The 25,344-nt window shown below is 67.0% G+C and overlaps 1 protein-coding gene and 1 long non-coding RNA gene across 2 annotated transcripts; both read right to left on the bottom strand.

Moving 5' to 3' along the window:
* Window positions 1-517: 517 nt before the first annotated feature.
* PPP5C (protein phosphatase 5 catalytic subunit) lies at window positions 518-18,389 on the bottom strand. Its single transcript, XM_075490070.1, has 13 exons — window positions 18,233-18,389; window positions 16,880-17,121; window positions 15,058-15,205; window positions 8,683-8,804; window positions 8,506-8,571; window positions 8,292-8,390; window positions 8,038-8,143; window positions 7,433-7,575; window positions 4,574-4,661; window positions 4,401-4,441; window positions 4,111-4,289; window positions 2,672-2,753; window positions 518-931 (listed from the first exon to the last, which is right to left on the bottom strand). The coding sequence occupies exons 1-13, from the start codon at window positions 18,348-18,350 to the stop codon at window positions 869-871; spliced, it is 1,497 nt and encodes a 498-aa protein (XP_075346185.1). The 5' UTR covers window positions 18,351-18,389; the 3' UTR covers window positions 518-868.
* A 3,838-nt stretch (window positions 18,390-22,227) lies between these two features.
* LOC142403754 (uncharacterized) lies at window positions 22,228-24,260 on the bottom strand. Its single transcript, XR_012773683.1, has 4 exons — window positions 24,138-24,260; window positions 23,754-23,838; window positions 23,284-23,350; window positions 22,228-22,905 (listed from the first exon to the last, which is right to left on the bottom strand). It is a non-coding gene; the product is annotated as an uncharacterized LOC142403754 (long non-coding RNA).
* Between the last annotated feature and the right edge of the window lie 1,084 nt (window positions 24,261-25,344).

Below are 25,344 nucleotides of genomic sequence, written 5' to 3'. Positions count from 1 at the left end.
AAGGCCCTCTGCGTCACGTGAAACGGAGAGCTCCTCCCCCCGGCCCTAGCCCCGCCCACTCTGCTAGGGGCGTGGCAAGGTCGCCATGGCAACAGGCACCTCTCCCCGCCCTCCCGCCAATGGTGGAGCGGCCACTCCCGTCGCTATAGCAACAGCCAGCGGGTCACCGTGGCAACCGGGGCGTGGCAACGGGCACCAGCCGGCAACGGGGCCTGGATCCCCATGGCAACGGGCAAGCTGGTTGCCGTGGAAACAGCCCCCCCGCCCCCCCCCAGCATTGGGGCTCTGTGGCGGGGGGGCGGGGGGGGGGCCTTCTCCTCCCCCCTCGCCCCGCCCCCCAGACGCCTGGGGCCCCGCCCAGTTTACAATAATTACTTTATTTTAACATCATTAATTACAGACGGTAAAATCGCCCGGCGGGGAGGGGGGGGGGGGGGGGAGGGGGGGGGTCTCCATGGGGTGGGTCGGGGGGGGGAGGGGCAAATCCTGAGCAAACCCCTCCCCCCCTCCCCAAACCCTCCCCCCCCCCCCCCCATCTCCATGCACCTATTGCTTGTTGGGGGAGGGGTAACAAGGGGCAGGCCCCACCCCCCCGGGGGGGGGGGGAGGGGTAATGCCAGCAAGAGGGACCCCCCCCCACCCCCACCCCAGCCCCCCCCCCCCCCACTACACCCCCCCCCCCCTAGGGTGCTGCCCCAGCTCCTGCCCTAACTGGGCAAACTGGGAGCACTGGGAGGGGGGGGGAGGGGAATAAATACAATCTTCTAATATATTAAAAACCCCCTGGGGGGTGCTGGGGGGAGGGGGGGGGCACCCTTGGGGGGGGGGGGAGCACCCCTGAGGGGGGGGGGTAGCACCCATGGGGGGGTCACATCATGCCCAGCTGCAGCAGGGTGTTGGCGTACATCATGGGCTTGACGTTGGGGTGAGGCTGTGGGAGAAAAGGGGGGGGGGGGGGGGGGGCTGTGAGGGGAGGGGGGGGGGCAAATCTGCTCTCCCCCCCCCCCCCCCCAAAATCCCAGCCCGAGGGCACCCATGGGTGGTACCTCCTGTAGTTACCCCTCCCAACTGGCCCCATAGCCCCCCAAATAGGCCCTAAGAACCCCCAATAGGCCCCCCAGCCCCCCAAATAGCCCCTACGCCCCCCCCCAAGCCCCAGAGCCCCCCAATAGCCCCCCAAATAGTCCCTACGAGCCCCCCCCCAATAGCCCCCCAGCCCCTGAGCCCCCCAAATAGCCCCTAGGAACCCCCCCCAATAGCCCCCCTAGCCCCCCAAATAGGCCCTAAGAACCCCCAATAGGCCCCCCAGCCCCCAAAATAGCCCCTACGCCCCCCCCCAAGCCCCAGAGCCCCCCAATAGCCCCCCAAATAGTCCCTACGAGCCCCCCCCCCAATAGCCCCCCAGCCCCTGAGTCCCCCAAATAGCCCCTAGGAACCCCCCAATAGCCCCCCCAGCCCTCCAAATAGCCCCTACGACCCCCCCCAATAGCCCCCCACCCCCCCAAATCGTCCCTACGAGCCCCCCCCCCAATAGCCCCCCAGCCCCTGAGCCCCCCAAATAGCCCCTAGGAACCCCCCCTATAGCCCCCTTAGCCCCCCAAATAGGCCCTAAGAACCCCCCAATAGCCCCCCCAGCCCCCGAAATAGCCCCTACGACCCCCCCCAAGCCCCAGAACCCCCCAATAGCCCCCCATCCCCCCAAATAGTCCCTATGAGCCCCCCCCAATAGCCCCCCAGCCCCTGAGCCCCCCAAATAGCCCCTAGGAACCCCCCAATAGCCCCCCCAGCCCCCCAAATAGTCCCCCCCCAAGCACCCCCCATAGCCCCCCCCCCAGTCCCCTGAGGCCCCCAAATAGCCCCTAGGAACCCCCCCAGTAGCCCCCCTAGCCCCCCCAATAGCCCCTCAGCCCCCCAAAATAGTCCCTATGAACCCCCCCAATAGCCCCCCCAGCCTCCCAAATAGCCCCAACCCCCCCAAATAGCCCCTACAACCCCCCCAAGCCCCAGAGCCCCCCAAATAGCCCCTATGAACCCCCCAATAGCCCCCCCAGCCCCCCAAATAGCCCCTATGAACCCCCAAAGCCCCCGAGCCCCCTACTAGTCCCCCCAGCCCCCCAAATAGCCCCTAGGAACCCCCCCAATAGCCCCCCCCCAGCCCCAGAGAACCCCAAATAGCCCCTGGGGACCCCCTTGTCCCTTGGGGGGGGGGGGGAGACTGGAAAGTTGAGGGGGGCTGAGGGTTTTGGGGAGTCCCACAAGTGTGGGGGGGGGCCTGGGGAAGGTTTTGGGGATCCCCAGAGAAGGTTTGGGGGGGTCCCCAGGATTGAGGGGGGTCCCTGGGAGGTTCAGGGAACCTGTAGAAGTTTGGGGGGGGGGGGGGGGGGGCTCCAGGGTGGGTTTTGGGGGTCCCCAAGGAGAGTTTGGGGTTCCCAGGGTTGAGGGGGGGTCCAAGATTTTGGGGGGGAGGGGGATGTCACCAAAGAGGGTTTGCAGGTGACAGATTTGGGGGTGTCCCTAGGGAGGATTTCCGGGGTCTCCGGGGACAGCTTTCAGGGATCACAGGTTCAGGGGGTCCCCAGGGAGGGTTTTTGAGGGGGGGGGGGTCCCCAAAAACGGGGTGGGGGGGTCCCCAGGTTCAGGGGGAGGGGGTGTCCCCCCTCCCCAGACTCACCACTGCTGTGAACTGGTGGAAGTCGGGGCGCAGGTCGCTGCCTCGCAGGTGGATGTAGGAGCCCTTATTGCCCATCTGGTCGCTGGGGGGGGGGGGGACGGGGACAGGGACACTTGGGGACACCAAAGCACAACCCCCCCCCCCTCCCTCCGTGGGGACACCGAGGCTTGGGGACCCCCCCAAGGACAGGGATGCTTGGGGACATGGAGGCGCAGAACCCGGTATAAGGACACCAAAGCGCAGGGACAACCCCTGGGGACACCGAGGTACAGCCCCGCGTGGGGACATCGAGGGTTGGGGACGCTTGGGGACACTGAGGTATGGCTCAGGGACACCAAGGCTTGGGGGAGGGCGGGGGGGGGAAGAGGGGCTTGGGGACACCCCACACAGGGATGTTGACACATGGGGACACCGCAGGGGTGGGAACAGGGGATGCTTTGGGACACCGAGGCACAGGGGACAACCAGGGACCAGGCTGAGGGGACAATGTGACTCAAGGGACACCTGGGGACCTGGCTGAGGGGACAAGGAGACTCAGGGGACACCCCAGGAACCTGGCTGAGGGGACAATGTGACTCAGGGGACACCCAAGGACCTGGCTGAGGGGACGATGTGACTCAAGGGCCACCCAGGGACCTGGCTGAGGGGACAAGGAGACTCAAGGGACACCTGAGGACCTGGCTGAGGGGACAAGGAGACTCAAGGGACACCCGAGGACCTGGCTGAGGGGACAAGGAGACTCAGGGGCCACCCGGGGACCCGGCTGAGGGGACAACGAGACTCGGGGGACACCCGGGGACCCGGCTGAGGGGACAAGGAGACTCGGGGGACACCCGGGGACCCGGCTGAGGGGACAAGGAGACTCAGAGGACACGTGGGGACCTGGCTGAGGGGACAATGTGACTCAAGGGCCACCCAGGGACCTGGCTGAGGGGACAACGAGACTCAGGGGACACCTGAGGACCCGGCTGAGGGGACAACGAGACTCAGGGGACACCCGAGGACCCGGCTGAGGGGACAATGTGACTCAGGGGACACCCGGGGACCCGGCTGAGGGGACAAGGAGACTCAGGGGACACCCGAGGACCTGGCTGAGGGGACAAGGAGACTCAGGGGACACCCGGGGACCCGGCTGAGGGGACAAGGAGACTCAAGGGCCACCCAGGGACCTGGCTGAGGGGACAACGAGACTCAGGGGCCACCCGAGGACCCGGCTGAGGGGACAATGTGACTCAGGGGACACCCAGGGACCCGGCTGAGGGGACAATGTGACTCAAGGGCCACCCAGGGACCTGGCTGAGGGGACAACGAGACTCAGGGGCCACCCGAGGACCCAGCTGAGGGGACACCGAGGGTGCACGTGAGCCGGGGAGCGGGCGTAACGGGGCCACTCCTCCCCGGTGGCATCCCGCTGTCCCCAGGCGCCCGGTGGCACTCACCAGTAGTTGGGGGCGGAGAAGACGGTGACACATTTGCCGTCGTGGGCCACCTCGTAGCCTTCGGGCTTCACCTCGTGGCTGCGGATGATGTAGTCAAGGCGGTTGCGCTCCAGGAAGCTCTTGGTGACGTCGGGTCCGAACTGGCAGCTGACCCCGCGCTTGCTGACGGAGCGGCCGTTCTGCGGGAAGGCCAGCGTCACCGGCAGCCCGGGGACACGGCGGTGGCCGTCCCCAAGGTGGGGTGGGGCGGGTGAGGTGTTTTGGGGACCCACCACCAGGGTTCAGCTCACCTGGGGCTGCGGGTCGGACCAGAGCAGGTCACACATGGGACCTGTTGGGGAAGCAAAGGGGGGGGTCAGGGTCCCCCGGCCACCCCGGGGTGGGGACATCTCGGCCCCTTGGAGGTGGCAGGGACACCACATGGAGGGGACACATGGGGCAGTTCTTGGGGTCCACGTCCCACCTGAGTCTGGGGGCTGCCGGTTCCTCTCGATTTTCCGGATGTCATCGAGGGTGACGCCGTCCTCGCTGAAGAGACCCCCGTGCATGATCTGGGACAGAAGCCACGTTGGTACGGGGACAATGGGGACAGCAGGGACCACCCCTCATCCTAACCCTGGTGGGGACCAACCCCAGGGGTGAGGAGGGAAGGGAGCCCAAGCCCCTGGGGATGACAGGGACCCCCAAAAGCCCCCGGGGACATGGATGGTGGGGTACCCCAAACCCCACCAGGGATGGGGATCACCCCAACTCCATGGAGATAGTTGGGACCCTCCACCCAAACCCCACCAGGGATGGGGATCACCCCAAACGCATGGAGATGGCGGGGACCCCCCACCCAAACCCCACCATGGATGGGGATGACCCCAACTCCACGGAGATGGTTGGGACCCCCCACCCAAACCCCACCATGGATGGGGATGACCCCAACTCCACGGAGATGGTTGGGACCCCCCACCCAAACCCCACCAGGGATGGGGATGACCCCAACTCCATGGAGATGATGGGGACCCCCCACCCAAACCCCACCAGGGATGGGGATCACCCCAACCCCATGGAGATGGCGGGGACCCCCCACCCAAACCCCACCAGGGATGGGGATGACCCCAACTCCATGGAGATGATGGGGACCCCCCACCCAAACCCCACCAGGGATGGGGATCACACCAACCCCATGGAGATGGAGGGGACCCCCCACCCAAACCCCACCAGGGATGGGGATGACCCCAACTCCATGGAGATGGTTGGGACCCCCCACCCAAACCCCACCAGGGATGGGGATGACCCCAACTCCACGGAGATGGTTGGGACCCCCCACCCAAACCCCACCATGGATGGGGATGACCCCAACTCCACGGAGATGGTTGGGACCCCCCACCCAAACCCCACCATGGATGGGGATGACCCCAACTCCACGGAGATGGTTGGGACCCCCCACCCAAACCCCACCAGGGATGGGGATGACCCCAACTCCATGGAGATGATGGGGACCCCTCCCACCCAAACTCCTCCAGGGATGGGGATCAACCCAATTCCATGGAGATGATGGGGACCCCGCACCCAAACCCCACCAGGGATGGGGATCACACCAACCCCATGGAGATGGAGATGGTTGGGACCCCCCACCCAAATCCTACCAGGGATGGGGATGACCCCAACTCCACGGAGATGGTTGGGACCCCCCACCCAAACCCCACCAGGGATGGGGATCACCCCAAATCCATGGAGATGGAGATGGCGGGGACCCCCCACCCAAATCCCACCAGGGATGGGGATCACCCCAACTCCATGGAGACGGAGATGGTTGGGACCCCCCACCCAAATCCTACCAGGGATGGGGATGACCCCAACTCCACGGAGATGGTTGGGACCCCCCACCCAAACCCAACCAGGGATGGGGATGACCCCAACTCCATGGAGATGGTTGGGACCCCCCACCCAAACCCCACCAGGGATGGGGATAACCCCAACCCCATGGAGATGGCGGGGACCCCCCACCCAAACCCCACCATGGATAGGGATGACCCCAACTCCACGGAGATGTTTGGGACCCCCCACCCAAACCCCACCAGGGATGGGGATCTCCCCAACCCCATGGAGATGGCGGGGACCCCCCACCCAAACCCCACCAGGGATGGGGATGACCCCAACTCCACGGAGACGGAGATGGTTGGGACCCCCCACCCAAATCCTACCAGGGATGGAGATCTCCCCAAATCCATGGAGATGGCGGGGACCCCCCACCCAAACCCCACCAGGGATGGGGATGACCCCAACTCCATGGAGATAGTTGGGACCCCCCACCCAAACCCCACCAGGGATGGGGATCTCCCCAACCCCATGGAGATGGCGGGGACCCCCCACCCAAACCCCACCAGGGATGGGGATGACCCCAACTCCATGGAGATGATGGGGACCCCCCCCACCCAAACTCCTCCAGGGATGGGGATCACCCCAATTCCATGGAGATGATGGGGACCCCCCACCCAAACCCCACCAGGGATGGGGATCACCCCAAATCCATGGAGATGGAGATGGCGGGGACCCCCCCACCCAAATCCCACCAGGGATGGGGATGACCCCAACTCCACGGAGATGATGGGGACCCCCCCCACCCAAACCCCACCAGGGATGGGGATCACCCCAACTCCATGGAGATGGCGGGGACCCCCCCACCCAAACCCCACCAGGGATAGGGATGACCCCAACTCCATGGAGATGATGGGGACCCCCCCCACCCAAACCCCACCAGGGATGGGGATCAACCCAATTCCATGGAGATGATGGGGACCCCCCACCCAAACCCCACCAGGGATGGGGATCACACCAACCCCATGGAGATGGAGGGGACCCCCCACCCAAACCCCACCAGGGATGGGGATCAACCCAACTCCATGGAGATGGTTGGGACCCCCCACCCAAACCCCACCAGGGATGGAGATCTCCCCAACCCCATGGAGATGGCGGGGACCCCCCACCCAAACCCCACCAGGGATGGGGATCACCCCAATTCCATGGAGATGGAGATGGCGGGGACCCCCCACCCAAATCCCACCAGGGATGGGGATCACCCCAAATCCATGGAGATGGAGATGGGGGGGACCCCCCACCCAAACCCCACCAGGGATGGGGATCACCCCAACTCCACGGAGATGGTTGGGACCCCCCACCCAAACCCTATCAAGAATGGGGATCACCCCAGCTCCATGGGGACAGGTATGGTTGGGACCCCCCACCCAACAGGGAGCTCACAGGCAAAGCCCTGGGGACATCCCAGGGGCTGGCCCTGGGGACAGGGGGGACAGAGACGGTGTCCCCTCACCAGCACTTTGCCGTTGATGCACTGGGCCAGCGGCAGCCACTCGAAGACCTCGCTGAAGAGGGCGAACATCTGCGCCGTGTACTTGGCCTTCACCTCCCCCTCGAAACCGTAGATCTGGTTCATGTTGTCCGTCTCGTGGTTTCCTGCGGGGACGCGGTGGCATTGCCAGGCCCGGGGACACGGGGTAGGGGACGAAGCCCCACGGCTCGGTCCCGAGGACGCGAGATGGGCAGGGAACGAGGCCCCAGGACCCAGGATGGGGGACAAGGCACGAGGTCCCAAGGACAGGTGACACGGCCCCACAGCTCAGCCCCGGGACCAGAGATAGGGGACGTGGCCCCGCAACTGGGGACGTGGCGTTGTGACCCAGGACAGGGCCCTGCAACCCAGCAGGGGACAGGGGACACAGGACGTGGCCCCACAACCAGGGAGAGGGGACCCAGCCCCACGACCCGGGACGGATGATGTGGCCTCATGAGCTGGTCCTACGTCTGGGGACAGGGGACACGGGTGTGGGATGAGGCCCCACAACTGGGGACGGGGGACGTGGTCCCACAAGGCAGGATGGGGGGACGAGGACTCGTCACCCGCGGTGGCCGCGTTACCTCGGAGGAGGTGGAAGTGATCAGGGTAGAGGAGCTTGAAGCCGAAGAGCGTGAGGATGACCTCGACCGAGAAAGACCCACGGTCCACGAAGTCCCCGTTGAATATCTACAGCCGGTTCAGGAAAACAACTCCCCGGGTCCCCGTCCCCTCGTGCCACCCGTCCCCCACACGTGTCCCCACCACGGGGGTGGGATTGATCCCGGTGAGACCCCAGGGTGGGGGTGGCTCAACCCCGCTCCCTCCTGGGGGATACGTAAGGGTTCGACTCGGAGGGCAGCCCGTTGAGTTCGAAGATGTTCAGCAGGTCGTAGTATTGCCCGTGGGTGTCCCCGCACACCGTCACCTTCTCCGTCTGCGTTTGGGATGAGCCAGGGTGGAATGTCACCGTTTGGGGACTTCACCACCCCCCACCCACCCACCCACACGCACACACCCAGCGGCACCGGCACCCGGTGAGGGGCACCCACCTCTTTCAACGTCGTTTCTACTAACGTGGGGAGCTTGGCCAGCACCTCCTTCACCTGCACCAGGATCTGCCGGGACAACGGGTCAGCGGAGGTGACAAAGAGGGGGACGTGTGGCACTTGGGGACACAGGGCAGAGCCCGGCAGGGGACTGGGGGGAGTTTGGGGGAACTGGGGTACCTGGTAGGCACATTTTCTGTGGAGTTTCTTCTGCTCCTTATACCATTGCATCAGCTCCTTCATGAAAGCCAACGTCACCTTGCCACCATCCAGCTTGGGGCCGCTGTACTCGTCCTCGATGGCTGCAGAACAAACGCCCCCCCCCACCGGTGACCGATGACACGAGGGGACGAGTCCTCAAAAGGCCATCATGCCCCTGCTGTCCTTCCCCGCAAGCTCGCAGCCCCTGACGAACCCTGGTAGCCTTCTGGGGATGCTGAGCCTCGGCTGAGGACCCTCGTGGTGGACCCCGAGACCTTCATGAGGGCCCCAAAGCTCTGCTGGCCACCCTTAGAGGGACCCTCAGACTCTCACGGGGACGCCAAGACGCTCACGGGGATCCTCAGGGGAACGCTGAGACCCTCACGGGGACACCGAGACCCTCACAGGGACCCTCACAGGGATGCCAAGATCCTCACGGGAACCCTGAGACCTTCACAGGGACACCAAGACACTCATGGGGACCCTGAGACCCTCACAGGGACACCAAGACCCTCATGGGGACCCTGAGACCCTCATGGGGACACCAAGACCCTCATGGGGACCCTGAGACCTTCACAGGGACACCAAGACACTCATGGGGACCCTGAGACCCTCACAGGGACACCAAGACCCTCATGGGGACCCTGAGACCCTCATGGGGACACCAAGACCCTCATGGGAACCCTGAGACCTTCACAGGGACACCAAGACACTCGTGGGGACCCTCATGGTGATGCAAAGACCCCCATGGGGACCCTCATGGGAACCCTGAGACCTTCACAGGCACACCGACACTCATGGGGACACTCACGGTGACCCCAAGACCCCCATGGGGACCCTCATGGTGACCCTGAGACCTTCACAGGGACGCCAAGACCCTCATGGGGACCCTGAGCCCTCATGGGGACACCAAGACTCCCATGGGGACCCTCATAGTGACCCTGAGACCTTCACAGGAACGCCAAGACCCTCACAGGGACCCTCATGGGAACCCTGAGACCCTCACATGGATGCCAAGACCCTCATGGGGACCCTGAGCCCTCATGGGGACACCAAGACCCCCATGGTGACCCCAAGACCCCCATGGGGACCCTCATGGGGACCCCGAGACCTGCACAGGGACGCCAAGACCCTCACAGGGACCCTCACAGGGACCCTCATGGGGACACCAAGACCTTCACAGGGACCCTCATGGGAACCCTGAGACTCACAGGGACACCAAGACCCTCACAGGGACCCTCATGGGGACCCTGAGACCTTCAAGGGGACACCAAGACCCTCACAGGGACCCTCATGGGAACCCTGAGACCTTCACTGGGGTGCCAAGACCCTCACAGGGACCCTCATGGGGACCCCAAGACCCCCATGGGGACCCTCATAGAGACCCTGAGACCCTCACGGGGACACCAAGACCGTCACAGGGACTCTCATGGGGACCCTGAGAACCTCACAGGGACACCAAGACCCTCACAGGGACCCTCATGGGGACCCCAAGATCCCCACAGGGACCCTCATGTGAACCCTGAGACATTCAAGGGGACACCAAGACCCTCACGGGGATCCTCATGGGGACCCCGAGACCTTCACTGCAGTGCCAAGACCCTCACAGGGACCCCGAGACCATCACAGGGATGCCAAGACCCTCACAGGGACCCCCATGGGGACCCCAAGATCCCCACGGGGACCCTCATGGGAACCCTGAGACCTTCAAGGGGACACCAAGACCCTCACAGGGACCCTCATGGGAACCCTGAGACCTTCACTGGGGTGCCAAGACCCTCACAGGGACCCTCATGGGGACCCCAAGACCCCCATGGAGACCCTGAGACCCTCACGGGGACACCACAACCCTCACAGGGACCCTCATGGGGACCCTGAGACCTTCACTGGGGTGCCAAGACCTTCACGGGGACCTCGAGATCGTCACAGGGATGCCAAGACCCTCACAGGGACCCCCATGGGGACCCCAAGATCCCCACAGGGACCCTCATGTGAACCCTGAGACCTTCAAGGGGACACCAAGACCCTCACGGGGATCCTCATGGGGACCGTGAGACCCTCAAGGGGACACCAAGACCCTCACGGGGACCCTCATGGGGACCCTGAGACCTTCACTGCGGTGCCAAGACCCTCACAGGGACCCCGAGACCGTCACAGGGATGCCAAGACCCTCACAGGGACCCCCATGGGGACCCCAAGATCCCCACGGGGACCCTCATGGGAACCCTGAGACCTTCAAGGGGACACCAAGACCCTCACAGGGACCCTCATGGGAACCCTGAGACCTTCACTGGGGTGCCAAGACCCTCACAGGGACCCTCATGGGGACCCCAAGACCCCCATGGGGACCCTCATGGAGACCCTGAGACCCTCACGGGGACACCAAGACCCTCACGGGGACCCTGAGCCCTCATGGGGAGACCAAGACCCTCACAGGGACCCTCATGGGGACCCCGAGACCCCCATCGGGACCCTCATGGGGACCCCGAGACCCCCATGGAGACCCTGAGACCCTCACAGGGATACCAAGACCCTCACGGGGACCCTCATGGGAACCCTGAGACCTTCACTGGGGTGCCAAGACCCTCACGGGGACCCTCATGGGGACCCCGAGACCCCCATGGAGACCCTGAGACCCTCACAGGGACACCAAGACCCTCACAGGGACCCTCATGGGAACCCTGAGACCTTCACTGGGGTGCCAAGACCCTCACAGGGACCCTCATGGGGACCCTGAGACCTTCACTGGGGTGCCAAGACCTTCACGGGGACCTCGAGATCGTCACAGGGATGCCAAGACCCTCACAGGGACCCCCATGGGGACCCCAAGATCCCCACAGGGACCCTCATGTGAACCCTGAGACCTTCAAGGGGACACCAAGACCCTCACGGGGATCCTCATGGGGACCGTGAGACCCTCAAGGGGACACCAAGACCCTCACGGGGACCCTCATGGGGACCCTGAGACCTTCACTGCGGTGCCAAGACCCTCACAGGGACCCCGAGACCGTCACAGGGATGCCAAGACCCTCACAGGGACCCCCATGGGGACCCCAAGATCCCCACGGGGACCCTCATGGGAACCCTGAGACCTTCAAGGGGACACCAAGACCCTCACAGGGACCCTCATGGGAACCCTGAGACCTTCACTGGGGTGCCAAGACCCTCACAGGGACCCTCATGGGGACCCCAAGACCCCCATGGGGACCCTCATGGAGACCCTGAGACCCTCACGGGGACACCAAGACCCTCACGGGGACCCTGAGCCCTCATGGGGAGACCAAGACCCTCACAGGGACCCTCATGGGGACCCCGAGACCCCCATCGGGACCCTCATGGGGACCCCGAGACCCCCATGGAGACCCTGAGACCCTCACAGGGATACCAAGACCCTCACGGGGACCCTCATGGGAACCCTGAGACCTTCACTGGGGTGCCAAGACCCTCACGGGGACCCTCATGGGGACCCCGAGACCCCCATGGAGACCCTGAGACCCTCACAGGGACACCAAGACCCTCACAGGGACCCTCATGGGAACCCTGAGACCTTCACTGGGGTGCCAAGACCCTCACAGGGACCTTCATGGGGACCCTGAGACCCTCACAAGGACACCAAGACCCTCACGGGGACCCTCATGGGGACCCCAAGACCCCCATCGGGACCCTCATGGGGACCCTGAGACCCTCACGGGGACCCTCATGGGGACCCCGAGACCCCCATGGAGACCCTCATGGGGACCCCGAGACCCCCATGGAGACCCTGAGACCCTCACAGGGACACCAAGACCCTCATGGGGACCCTCATGGGAACCCTGAGACCTTCACAGGCACGCCAAGACACTCATGGGGACCCTGAGGCCCTCATGGGGACCCTCACGGTGACCCCAAGACCCCCATGGGGACCCTCATGGTGACCCTGAGACCTTCACAGGGACGCCAAGACCCTCACAGGGACCCTCATGGTGATCCCAAGCCTCTGCTGGGGGACCCGGTGACCCTCCTGGGGACCCTTCTGGGTAACCCAAGTCTCTGCTGGGGACTCTCATGAGGACCTCCATGACCCCCCAAGACCCTCCTGGAGGCCCCCACAGCTCCTCAAGGCTGCCGTTGGGACCCAGAGCCACCACTGGGCCCCCGAGATCCTCACAGGGACCCCCATGGACCCCCCCCAAGGACGCTGAGCCTCCACTGGGGGCTCTCAAAGGGGCCCCAAGACCCTCGTGGGAACCCCAAGCCTCTGCTGGGGACCCTCACAGTCCCCCAAGACGCCCGTGGTGACCCTGAGCCTTTGCTGGGGACACTCGTGGTCCCCCTGAGACTCTCACGGCCCTCACCCCCACCCCAAAAACCTTGACGGAGACCTCCAAGACCCTCGCGAGACCCCCAGAACCCCCCCAGAATCCTCCCAAGGGACCTCGAGCCTTGGCTGAAGACCCTCAAGGCCTCCCCGAGACCCTCACGGTGACCTCCAAGCCCCCCCACGGGAAGCCCAGAGAAGACTCTGAACCTTCACCGAGGACCCTCGGGGCCCGCTCCTCCTGCCACCCCCCCTGCGGAGAAAGGGGTGCCTTGATTTTGGGGGACACGAGGACGTGCTGACCCTCAGGGTGGGGAGCGAGGGGGTCCCCAAGTGTCCCCACAGCTCTGGGGGACATCCTGACACTGGTAAAGGGGAACATCAGGGGGTCCCCAAGTGTCCCCGCAGCTCTGGGGGACCTGGTAATGTTGGGGAGTGACACGAGGGTCCCCAAGGGTCCCCCCCCTCCAGCTCTAAGGGACATGCTGACATTGGGGAGGGGACAAGGGGGTCCCCAAGCCCCCCCTGATCTCAGGGGGGGACACGCTGACACCAAGGGGGTCCCCAAGCCTCTCCTGATCTCCAGGGGGACCCACTGACACCAGGGAGGTGATGAGGGGGTCCCCAAGCCTCCCTCAGTCTCGGGGGGACACACGCTGACACCAGGGAGGTGACGAGGGGGTCCCCACGCCCCCCTGATCTCCGGGGGGGGACACGCTGACACCAGGGAGGTGACGACGGGGTCCCCAAGCTCCCCCCGATCTCAGGGGGGGACACGCTGACACCAAGGGGGTCCCCAAATCTCCCCCCAATCTCAGGGGGGGACACGCTGACACCAGGGAGGTGACGATGGGGTCCCCAAGCGCCCCCGATCTCAGGGGGGGGACACGCTGACACCAAGGGGGTCCCCAAGTCTCTCCTGATCTCAGGGGGACACGCTGACACCAGGGAGGTGACGAGGGGGTCCCCAAGCCTCCCTCAGTCTCAGGGGGGGGACATGCTGACATTGGGGAGGTGACAAGAGGGTCCCCAAGCTCCCCCCGATCTCAGGGGGGGACATGCTGACACCAAGGGGGTCCCCAAGCCCCCCTGATCTCGGGGGGGACACGCTGACACCAAGGAGGCGACAAGGGGGTCCCCAAGCCTCCCTCAGTCTCGGGGGGGGAACACGCTGACACCAGGGAGGTGACGAGGGGGTCCCCAAGGCTCTCCCGATCTCAGGGGGGGACACGCTGACACCAGGGAGGTGACGAGGGGGTCCCCAAGCTCCCCCCGATCTCAGGGGGGGGACACACTGACACCAAGGGGGTCCCCAAATCTCCCCCCGATCTCAGGGGGGGGACACGCTGACACCAGGGAGGTGACAAGAGGGTCCCCAAGCCTCCCTCAGTCTCGGGGGGGGACACACTGACACCAAGGGGGTCCCCAAGTCTCTCCTGATCTCAGGGGGACACGCTGACACCAGGGAGGTGACGATGGGGTCCCCAAGCACCCCCAATCTCAGGGGGGGACACGCTGACACCAAGGGGGTCCCCAAGTCTCTCCTGATCTCAGGGGGACACGCTGACACCAGGGAGGTGACGAGGGGGTCCCCAAGCCCCCCCTGATCTCCAGGGGGACACACTGACACCAAGGGGGTCCCCAAGCCTCTCCTGATCTCAGGGGGGGACACGGTGACACCAGGGAGGTGACGAGAGGGTCCCCAAGCCCCCCCTGATCTCAGGGGGGGACACACTGACACCAAGGGGGTCCCCAAGCCCCCCGATCTCGGGGGGGGCACGCTGACACCAGGGAGGGGACAAGGGGGTCCCCAAGCTCCCCCCGATCTCGGGGGGGGACACGCTGACACCAAGGGGGTCCCCAATCCTCCCTCAATCTCAGGGGGGGGACACGCTGACACTAAGGGGGTCCCCAAGCCTCTCCCGATCTCCAGGGGGACACGCTGACACCAAGGGGGTCCCCAAGCCCCCCCACCCAATCTCGGGGGGGGGGGGGGGGGGACACGGGACGGACACACGTGTCCCCTTACGGGGGCGGGGGGGTGAGGGGGGGCTCACTCATGCTCTCGATGTCGAGGGAGTCGACGACAGAGCGCTTGTGCTCGTCGCTGGCGATGGCCCGCTCGAAGGCCTTCTGCTTGACGATCTTGTGACACTCCTGGTACTTCAGCTTGGCGTCCTTGTCATTGGGCCGCACCTTCACCACCTGGGGGGGGGGTGACAAACGTCAGGGGATGGGGACACCCCCATCTCGGGGACACAGGGGCCACCCAGGCTCCAGCACCCCGCTGCCATGGGGTGTCCTTGAGGGGGGGACAGGAACAGAGGGACCCACGGATGTGAGGGCAGGGCTGATGCTGGGAGGGACAAGGGGGTCCCCAAGTGTCCCCACAGCTTTGGGACATGTGCTGGTGTGGGGGAAGGGGGGGACAAGGGGGTCCCCAAGTGTCCCCACAGCTCTAGGACATGTGCTGATGTGGGGAAGAGGGGGACAAAGGGGTCCCCAAGTGTCCCCACAGCTCTGGGGCACAGGCTGGCATGGGCAAAGAGGGGGACAAGGAGGTCCCCAAGTGTCCCCACGGCTTTGGGACATGTGCTGATGTGGGGAAGAGGGGGACAAGGGGGTCCCCAAGTGTCCCCACAGCTCTGGGGCACAGGCTGGCATGGGCAAAGAGGGGGACAAGGGGGTCCCCAAGTGTCCCCACGGCTTTGGGACATGTGCTGATGTGGGGAAGAGGGGGACAAGGGGGTCCCCAAGTGTCCCCACAGCTCTGGGGCACAGGCTGGCATGGGGGAAGGGGGGGGACAAGGGGGTCCCCAAGTGTCCCCACAGCTCTGGGACATGTGCTGGCATGGGGGAAGGGGGGGAGAAGGGGGTCCCCAAGTGTCCCCACAGCTCTGGGGCACAGGCTGGCATGGGCAAAGAGGGGGACAAGGGGGTCCCCAAGTGTCCCCACAGCTCTGGGGGACCTGGTAATGCTGGGGAGTGACACGAGGGTCCCCACCCCAAGGGTCCCCCCCTCCAGCTCTAAGGGACATGCTGACATTGGGGAGGGGACAAGGGGGTCCCCAAGCCCCCCCGATCTCAGGGGGGGACACGCTGACACCAAGGGGGTCCCCAAGTCTCTCCCGATTTCAGAGGGGGACACGCTGACACCAAGGACGTGACAAGGGGGTCCCCAAGCCCCCCTGACCTCAGGGGGGGACATGCTGACACCAGGGAGGTGACAAGGAGGTCCCCAAGTCTCTCCTGATCTCCAGGGGGCCACGTTGATACCAGGGAGGTGACAAGGGGGTCCCCAAGCTTCCCCCCAAGCTCCAGGGGGACACGCTGACACCAAGGGGGTCCCCAAGCCCCCCCGATCTCAGGGGGGGCCACACTGACACCAGGGAGGTGACGAGGGGGTCCCCAAGCCCCCCCTAATCTCAGAGGGGGACACACTGACACCAAGGGGGTCCCCAAGCCTCTCCCGATCTCCAGGGGGACACGCTGACACCAGGGAGGTGACAAGGGGGTCCCCAAGCCCCCCCTGATCTCAGAGGGGGACACACTGACACCAAGGGGGTCCCCAATCCTCCCTCAATCTCAGAGGGGGACACGCTGACACCAAGGGGGTCCCCAAGCCTCTCCCGATCTCCAGGGGGACACGCTGACACCAGGGAGGTGACGACGGGGTCCCCAATCCTCCCTCAATCTCAGGGGGGGACACGCTGACACCAGGGGGGTCCCCAAGCTCCCCCTGATCTCAGAGGGGGACACGCTGACACCAAGGGGGTCCCCAAGCCTCTCCCGGTCTCCAGGGGGACCCACTGACACCCCGGGGGTGGGGTGGGGGGGGGGGTGGGTTGCCGAGGGTCACCCCGAGGCACCCGGCCTCACCATCTCGTAGTCGCGGAGGGCGGCCTTGAACTTGCCCAGGGCCATGTTGCTGGCGGCGCGGCGGTAGTAGCCCTTGACGTACTTCTTGTCGAGCTCGACGGCGCGCGTGGCGTCGGCCAGGGCGTAGCCGTAGCACTCGGTGCGCAGGTAGGCCAAGCTCCGGTTCCCATAGTAGATGGCGTTGGTGGGGTTCAGCTCGATGGCGCTGCTGTAGAACTTCACCGCGTTCTCGTAGTCCTTCCCTAGGCCGCCGACGGGCGTCAGCCGGATGGGAGCCCTGGCCGGGGGGGCGGGGGGCACCCCCACATCCCCCCCCCGCACCGACCCTCGTTTCCCAGGAGGCTCCCAATCTGACAGCGGGGTCTCTTCTCTAATTGCCCCCCAATAGCTCGCTATTTGGCAGCCGGCTCCTCTAACTGCTATGGGACCTCCTGGGTCCCCCAGGGAACCATGGGACCTCCTGGGACCCCCAAACACCCATGGGACCTCCTGGGACCCCCGGAGAACCATGGGACTCCCTATCTGGCAGCCCCCGCCCACCATGGCCCCCCACGGCTCCCTATCCGGCAGCCCCCACCCACCATGGCCCCCCACAGCTCCCTATCTGGCAGCCCCTCATTGTCTCCTATGGCTCCCTATCTGGCAGCCCCCCATTGTCCCCCATGGCTCCCTATCTGGCAGCCCCCGCCCCTCATTGCCCCCCACAGCTCTCTATCTGGCAGCCCGCCATTGCCCCCCATGGCTCCCTATCTGGCAGCCCCCCATGGCTCCCTATCTGGCAGCCCGCCATTGCCCCCCACGGCTCCCTATCTGGCAGCCCCCCATTGCCCCCCACGGCTCCCTATCTGGCAGCCCCCGCCCCTCATTTCCCCCCACGGCTCCCTATCTGGCAGCCCCCTATTGCCCCCCCCATGGCTCCCTATCTGGCAGCCCGCCATTGCCCCCCACGGCTCCATATCTGGCAGCCCCTCATTGTCCCCCATGGCTCCCTATCTGGCAGCCCCTCATTGCCCCCCACGGCTCCCTATCTGGCAGCCCCCCATTGCCCCCCATGGCTCCCTATCTGGCAGCCCCCGCCCCTCATTGCCCCCCACGGCTCCCTATCTGGCAGCACCCCACTGTCCCCCACGGCTCCCTATCTGGCAGCCCCCGCCCCTCATTGCCCCCCACGGCTCTCTATCTGGCAGCACCCCACTGTCCCCCACGGCTCCCTATCTGGCAGCCCCCGCCCCTCATTGCCCCCCACGGCTCTCTATCTGGCAGCACCCCATTGTCCCCCACGGCTCTCTATCTGGCAGCCCCCCATTGCCCCCCACGGCTCCCTATCCGGCAGCCCCGCCCCCCCGCCGGTACCTTTGAAGAACTCGTTCGCGCGGGTCTTGAGGGCCTCGGCCCGCTCCAGCTCGGCCGGGCTCGGGGGCCGCCCGGGGCCGGGGCCGCCGCCGCTCTCCGCCCGCTCTCCCTCCGCCATCGCCGGGCCGTAAAGCGCCCTGGCAACCGCCGGGAGCGCGGCCCGCCGCGCCGCCAAGCACCGCTGTCGCAAAGACGGCGGGACGGGAGGGGGCAGTGTCGTAAACGGGCGCGCGCCGCGCGCGGGGGGGGGGGGGGTGGGGTGGGAGGCGGAGCCGGGCGGGACCATAGAGAGGGGCGGGAGGACCGGGGGGACCATAGAGAGGGGCGAAGAGGTACCAGAGCGGTCAGGGTGCAGCTCGCGGCCTCCCCGGGTCCTCCAAGCCCCCGCAGCCCCGGGGGTCCCCACGCCCCCCCGTGTCCCTCTGTGTCCCCCCTTGTCCCCCCCGTGTCCCCCTGTGTCCCCTCATGTCCCCATCGCCCTGTCACATCCCCCCATGTCCCCATCACCCTGCTGTGTCTCCTATGTCCCCTCATGTCCCCATCGCCCTGTCATGTCCCCCCAATGTCCCCATCACCCCCGTGTCCCCTCCATGTCCCTCCATGTCCCCATCACCCCCGTCCCCCCATGTCCCCATCAACTCCCGTGTCCCCTTATGTCCCTTTGTCCCCCATCACCCTGCTGTGTCCCCACCATCCCCTCGTGTCCCCATCACCCTGTCATGTCCCCCCAATGTCCCCATCACCCCCGTGTCCCCCCATGTCCCCACCACCCCCATGTTGCCCCATGTCCCCAATGTCCCCGTGTCCCCAATGTCCCCATCACCCCGTGTCCCCCCATGTCCCCAATGTCCCCACACCCCCGTGTTGCCCCATGTCTCCAATGTCCCCATGTCCCCAATGTCCCCATCACCTCGTGTCCCCCCATGTCCCCACCAACCCCGTGTCCCCCATGTCCCCAATGTCCCCATCACCCCTGTGTTGCCCCATGTCCCCAATGTCCCCGTGTCCCAAATGTCCCTATCACCCCGTGTCCCCCCATGTCCCCAATGTCCCCACACCCCCGTGTTGCCCCATGTCTCCAATGTCCCCATGTCCCCAATGTCCCCATCACCTCGTGTCCCCCCATGTCCCCACCAACCCTGTGTCCCCCCATGTCCCCAATGTCCCCATCACCTCCTGTCCCCCCATGTCCCCAATGTCCCCACACCCCCGTGTTGCCCCACGTCCCCAATGTCCCCGTGTCCCCAATGTCCCCACCACCCCCGTGTTGCCCCACGTCCCCAATGTCCCCGTGTCCCCAATGTCCCCATCACCCCGTGTCCCCCCATGTCCCCACCAACCCCGTGTCCCCCATGTCCCCAATGTCCCCATCACCCCTGTGTTGCCCCATGTCCCCAATGTCCCCGTGTCCCAAATGTCCCTATCACCCCGTGTCCCCCCATGTCCCCAATGTCCCCACACCCCCGTGTTGCCCCATGTCTCCAATGTCCCCATGTCCCCAATGTCCCCATCACCTCGTGTCCCCCCACGTCCCCACCAACCCTGTGTCCCCCATGTCCCCAATGTCCCCACCACCCCTATGTCCCCCCATGTCCCCAATGTCCCCACACCCCCATGTTGCCCCACGTCCCCAATGTCCCCGTGTCCCCAATGTCCCCATCACCCCTGTGTCCCCCCATGTCCCCACCACCCCCGTGTTGCCCCATGTCCCCAATGTCCCCGTGTCCCCAATGTCCCCATCACCCCGTGTCCCCCCATGTCCCCACCAACCCCGTGTCCCCCATGTCCCCAATGTCCCCACACCCCCGTGTTGCCCCATGTCTCCAATGTCCCCGTGTCCCCAATGGCCCCATCACCCCATGTTCCCCCATGTCCCCACCACCCCCGTGTCCCCCCATGTCCCCAATGTCCCCATCACCCCGTGTCCCCCCATGTCCCCATCACCCCGTGTCCCCCCATGTCCCCAATGTCCCCACACCCCCGTGTTGCCCCACGTCCCCAATGTCCCCGTGTCCCCCATGTCCCCATCACCCCGTGTCCCTCCATGTCCCCCCCAACCCTGTGTCCCCCATGTTCCCAATGTCCCCGTGTCCCCCCATGTCCCCACCACCCCCGTGTTGCCCCATGTCCCCAATGTCCCCATCACCCCATGTCCCCCATGTCCCCACACCCCCGTGTTGCCCCACGTCCCCCATGTCCCCATCACCCCGTGTCCCCCCGTGTCCCCCCCAGGCAGAGGCAGAGCCCTCGGTGGGTTCAGAGCAGGTTTATGGGGGGGGGGGGGGGGCACGGCGGGGGGCGGGGCTGTGCACGGGGGGGGGGGGGGGTGACACCGGGCGTGTCCCCGTGCGACACCCCCACGGGGGCGCGTGTGCGTGTGTCCGTGCGTGAGCCCCCCCCTCGCACGCGGCCTGCGCACAAGCGTGTGCGAGCGCACGGGGGGGGAGCGGCGGCGGAGGGGGGGGGGGGGGGGGCGGTACAGGGCCCCCCCCAAAGCGACATTTTGGGGGGCAGCGGGGGAGGGGCGTGCTCGGCCTCGCACGGGGGGGGCCAGGGGTGTGCGTGTGGGTCCCAGCGGCTCTGGGCAGCGGCGTCCGGCCCTCCCCTCGTGCGAGGGCCGTCGTGCGAGGGCCGTCGTGCGAAGGCCGGACCCCTCGTGCAAGCTCCCCCCCCCCCAGCTCAGGCACAAGAGCCGAGCGAGGGTGGTTTGGGGGGGGGGGGCACGGGGGGCGAGGGCTCGTGCGTGAGGGCGGCTCTCGCACGAGGATGGCTCTCGCACGATGGTGGCTCTCGCACAAGCTCGGCTGACGTGGGGCTCTCGCGCGAGAGCAGCTCTTGCACAAGGGTGGTTGACCCCGAAGGCTTTTGCGTGAGGCCCTCGCACGAGGCTCGTGCACGAGGTCCTCGTGCAAGGCCCGTGCGCAGGGTCAGCTCTCGCACGAGGCTCTTGCACAAGGGTGGCTCGTGCAAAAGGCCCTCGCACAAGGCTGTTGCACGGGGGCAGCTCTTGCACGAGGCTCGTGCACGAGGTCCTCGCACAAGTTCGTGCACAGGGTCAGCTCTTGCATGAGGTTCGTGCACACGGTCCTCGTGCAAGGCTCGTGCAGGGGGTCAGCTCTCGCACAAGGCTCGTGCACAAGGTCCTCGCACGAGGCTCTTGCACAAGGTCCTCGCACAAGATTTGTTCACAGCGTCAGCTCTTGCACAAGGGTGGCTCTTGCACGAGGCCCTCGCACAAGGCTTGTGCACAGGGGCAGCTCTTGCACAAGGTCCTTGCACGAGGATGGCTCTTGCACGAGGCTCTCGCACGAGGATGGCTCTTGCACAAGGTTTTTGTACGAGGATGGCTCTCGCACGAGGCTCTTGCACAAGGTTCTTGCACGAGGCTCTCGCACGAGGCTCCTGCACGAGGATGGCTCTTGCACAAGGCCCTCGCACAAGGCTCTTGCACGGGTGCAGCTCTTGCACAAGGTCCTTGCACGGGGATGGCTCTCACATGAGGCTCTTGCACAAACTCCTCGCACGAGGCTCTCGCACGAGGATGGCTCTTGCACAAACTCCTCGCACGAGGCTCTTGCACGAGGCTGGCTCTTGCACAAGCTCCTTGCACGAGTATGGCTCTCGCACGAGGATGGCTCTCGCACGAGGCTCTTGCACGAGGCCCTCGCACGAGAGCGTCTCTCTCCGGAGCCCCGGGGCTGGGCAGGACGGAGCAGTATAAAAGGGGGTCCCCGGGGGGGGGGCGCTGCCCCGGTGGTCCCAGATTTGGGGGGGGGGGGGTCCCCGGGACCCCCCCAAAGGGGCATTTGCAGCCCAGCACCAAGAGCCCCCCCGGGGGGGCCAGGCCGAGGTAGGAGGGGGGGCCCTGGGAGGCCCCATGGGAGGATTGGGGGGGGGGGGTCCCGTGGTTGGGGGGGGCCCCCCCAAAAGTGGGGGCTGGGTGGGTCCCCTATGGGGGAGGATTTGGGGGGGGGGGTGTCACAAATTGAGGGGGGGGCCCTCCCAGAAGGTCCCCAGAGCTGGGGAGGGGGTGTCCAGGTGGGTCCCCAAGGGGTGGGATGGGGGGGGGTCCCCATGGGTGGGGGTCTGGGGGGGGCTCCCATGGGTTGGGGGAGCAGATTGGGGAGGGGTCCCCCAAGGCAGGAGCTCAAAGCCCCCAGAGATGGGGGGCTTGGGGGGGGGGGGATAAATGGGGGGGGTTGGGGGGACTGGGGGGCCCGAGGTGGGGGGGGGCACCCCAAGATCTGTGGGAGGGGTCATGGCTTTTGGTGCCCCCCCCCCCCCACCGGGGACGTGGGTTTGGGGGGGCTCCACTGTGTGCCAGGTTGGGGGGCCCCCCCCATTTGTGGGGTGGGTTTGGGGGGGGCTGTTTTTTTTGGGGTCCCCCATTGGGTATTGGGGGCTGGGTGTTTCAGAGCCCCCCCCCCCCCTTGGGTTGTAGGGGTGGGCGGTGTTTTGGGGTCCCCATCAATTTGGGGGGGGGGGGGTCGGTGGTTTGGACCCGCTGCTGGTTTTTGGGGGGGCCCCTTCCACAGGCGGGCCCCCCCTCAGTTGCTCTCCAGACGTGTGCCCGGGGGGGGCCCCCCTGGGCACCCCTCGGTCTCCTCCTGGGGGGGGCCCTGGGGGGGGTGCGGGGGGGGGCCCCGGCAGGGCCAGGCCCTCAGCCAGCAGCCCTGGAAGGGGGGGGGGAGGGAAGCACCCATTATTGGGGTGCCCCCCCCCCCGCAGCACTCTTGGTTGTGCCCCCCCCCCCCCATTTTGGGGACCCTCCCAGTTCTCCCCTCAAATTCGGGGTCCCCCTTTCTGGCTGTGTCCCCCCCCCCATTTCACCCCCGTTATCGGGGTCCTCCTATTTTTGTCCATCCCCCCCCCAGTTTTGGGGGTCTCCCCAGGTTCCACCCCCTCCCAGATTGGGGACCCCCCCCGCGTTTTGGGTCCCCCTTGATTAGATTAAACCCCCGTTATTGGGGGGGGGTCCCCCCCAGGCCTTGGGACCCCCCCAATTACCACCCCCTCATTATGGGGGTCCCCCCATTAGGGCCCCCCCTCACCGAGGGGCTGCTCCTGCCCCAGGCGGGGGCTCAGTCCCGGGGGGTCGTCCCCACTCAGCAGCAGCCCCTGCGGGGGACACGGGGGGGACGTGGGGACACGGGGAGGGGGGACATGGGGACAGGGCACCCTGCCACCCCCCCCCCCCCAGGCTGTCCCCTCCCCCTGCCCCCATGTCCCCACAGTCCCCTCCCCCCCCCCCCCCCGTGTCCCCCTCACCCCCCGTGTGTCCCCACGGCCACCCCCCCCCCCCGCGTGTGTGTTCCCACGTGTGTCCCCCCCCCCCGTGTCCCTGCGCCCCCACCCCCTCCTCCCACGCCCGTGGCCCCTCGTGTCCCCATCCCCATGCCCGTGTCCCCCCCCCCTTCCCCCTGTGTCCCCTCCCGTCACCCCACGCCCGGTCCCCCATGTGCGTGCCCGTGTCCCCCGTGCTCCCCCCCCCCCCCCCGTGTCCCCCCGTGTCCCCCCGTACCAGGCCGAGGGGGGGCAGCAGGTGGGGGTCGAGCTCGGGGCGCTTCAGGGGGGCCCCCGCGTCCTCCCCGCTCGGCTCCCGCGCCCTGCGCGGCACCGTCACACCGCGCCCACGCCACGCCCACCCACGCCACGCCCCACGCCACGCCCACCCCCGCCCCGCCCCCTGTCCCCACAAGCCCCATCCCCATCGGCCCTACCCAGCAATAAGCCCCGCCCACTTAGCCCCTCCCCTAACAAGCCCCGCCCCTACAACCCCTCCCCAACAAGCCCCTCCTCTACAAGCCCCTCCCCTAACACCCCCACCAATCCCCTCCCCAATCAGCCCCCCCGCCCCACTAGTCCCCGCCTCTTAGCCCCGCCCCCGCCCCGCGGCCCCGCCCACCTCTTCCTGGCGGGGCGGGGCGCCAGGGCGGGGCCGAGGGCGGGGTCGCTGCCCCAGCGCGGGAGGGCGGGGCCGGGGCGGGAGGGGGCGGAGCCGCGCCCGGGGAAGCTGCGGGCGCGGGGGCGCGGGGGCGGGGCCGCGGCCGCGGGGGCGGGGCCGGCAGGGCGTGGGCCCCGCCCCCGCGGCGCTTCGGCCCCGCCCAGCTGGAAGTCGCCGTCCATGGGGATGTAGGGGGCCAGCATGGCCAGGTCCAGGGGGGACGCCTGGGGGGACGGGGGACAGGGGGACAGGGTCACACCCCCCCCCCCCGGCATGGCCAGGTCCAGGGGGGGGACAGGGGGGACAGGGGGGACAGGGTCACACCCCCCCTGCCATGGCCACGTCTGGGGGGGGGACAGGGGGACCGGGGGTCCCAGCCAGCCCCCCCCATACCTGCAGGGCCGTGCCGGGCCCCGGGCTCCCCGCAAAAAGCTTCTGCACCTCGAACAGCAGCTCGTCCCCGGGGGGCTGGGGGGGGGAACAGCCATGGACCCCCAGGACCCCCCCAGGACCACAAACCTGCCACCCCCAGCCTCGTCAGGACCCCCCCAAGTTCCCCCCCGCCAAGCCCAAACTGGCCCCCTGTATTCTTTCAGGACCCCCCCTAGAGACCCCCCCCCCAGCCTCGCCAGGACCCCCCCAAGTTCCCCCCCCCCAAGCCCAAACTGGCCCCCTGGATTCTTTCAGGACCCCCCCAGGGACACCGCCAGACCCCAAAGACCCCCCCAGGGAGCCCCCCCATCCTCGCCAGGACCCCCCCAATTTTCCCCCCCCCCAAGCCTCGCCAGGACCCCCCCTAGACGCCCCCCCCCAGCCTCGCCAGGACCCCCCCCAAGTCCCCCCCCCCCAAGCCCAAACTGGCCCCCTGGATTCTTTCAGGACCCCCCCCCCAGGGACACCCCCAGACCCCAAAGACCCCCAGGGACCCCCCCCATCCTCCGCAGGACCCCCCCAAGTTCCCTCCCCCAAGCCCAAACTGGCCCCCTGTATTCTTTCAGGAACCCCCCCAGGGACACCGCCAGACCCCAAAGACCTCCCAGGGAGCCCCCCCATCCTCGCCAGGACCCCCCCAATTTCCCCCCCCCCAAGCCCAAACTGGCCCCCTGTATTCTTTCAGGACCCCCCCCAGGGATCCCCCCCAGCCTCGCCAGGACCCCCCCAAGTTCCC

This window comes from Mycteria americana, unplaced genomic scaffold (assembly GCF_035582795.1).
Source record: "Mycteria americana isolate JAX WOST 10 ecotype Jacksonville Zoo and Gardens unplaced genomic scaffold, USCA_MyAme_1.0 Scaffold_43, whole genome shotgun sequence".
NCBI classification, from domain to species: Eukaryota; Metazoa; Chordata; class Aves; order Ciconiiformes; family Ciconiidae; genus Mycteria; species Mycteria americana.
This window is presented reverse-complemented; position numbering and strand designations above follow the sequence as displayed.

Excerpts from the sequence above, each read along its gene's own strand:
- PPP5C (XM_075490070.1), bottom strand. The coding sequence starts at position 18,350 with ATGGCGGAGGGAGAGCGGGCGGAGAGCGGCGGCGGCCCCGGCCCCGGG. Across the intron at positions 17,122-18,232 it reads CGCGAACGAGTTCTTCAAAG|GGAAGGACTACGAGAACGCG; the intron begins GTACCGGCGGGG and ends TCGGCGGCCTAG. Across the intron at positions 932-2,671 it reads TCCACCAGTTCACAGCAGTG|CCTCACCCCAACGTCAAGCC; the intron begins GTGAGTCTGGGG and ends TTTCTCCCACAG.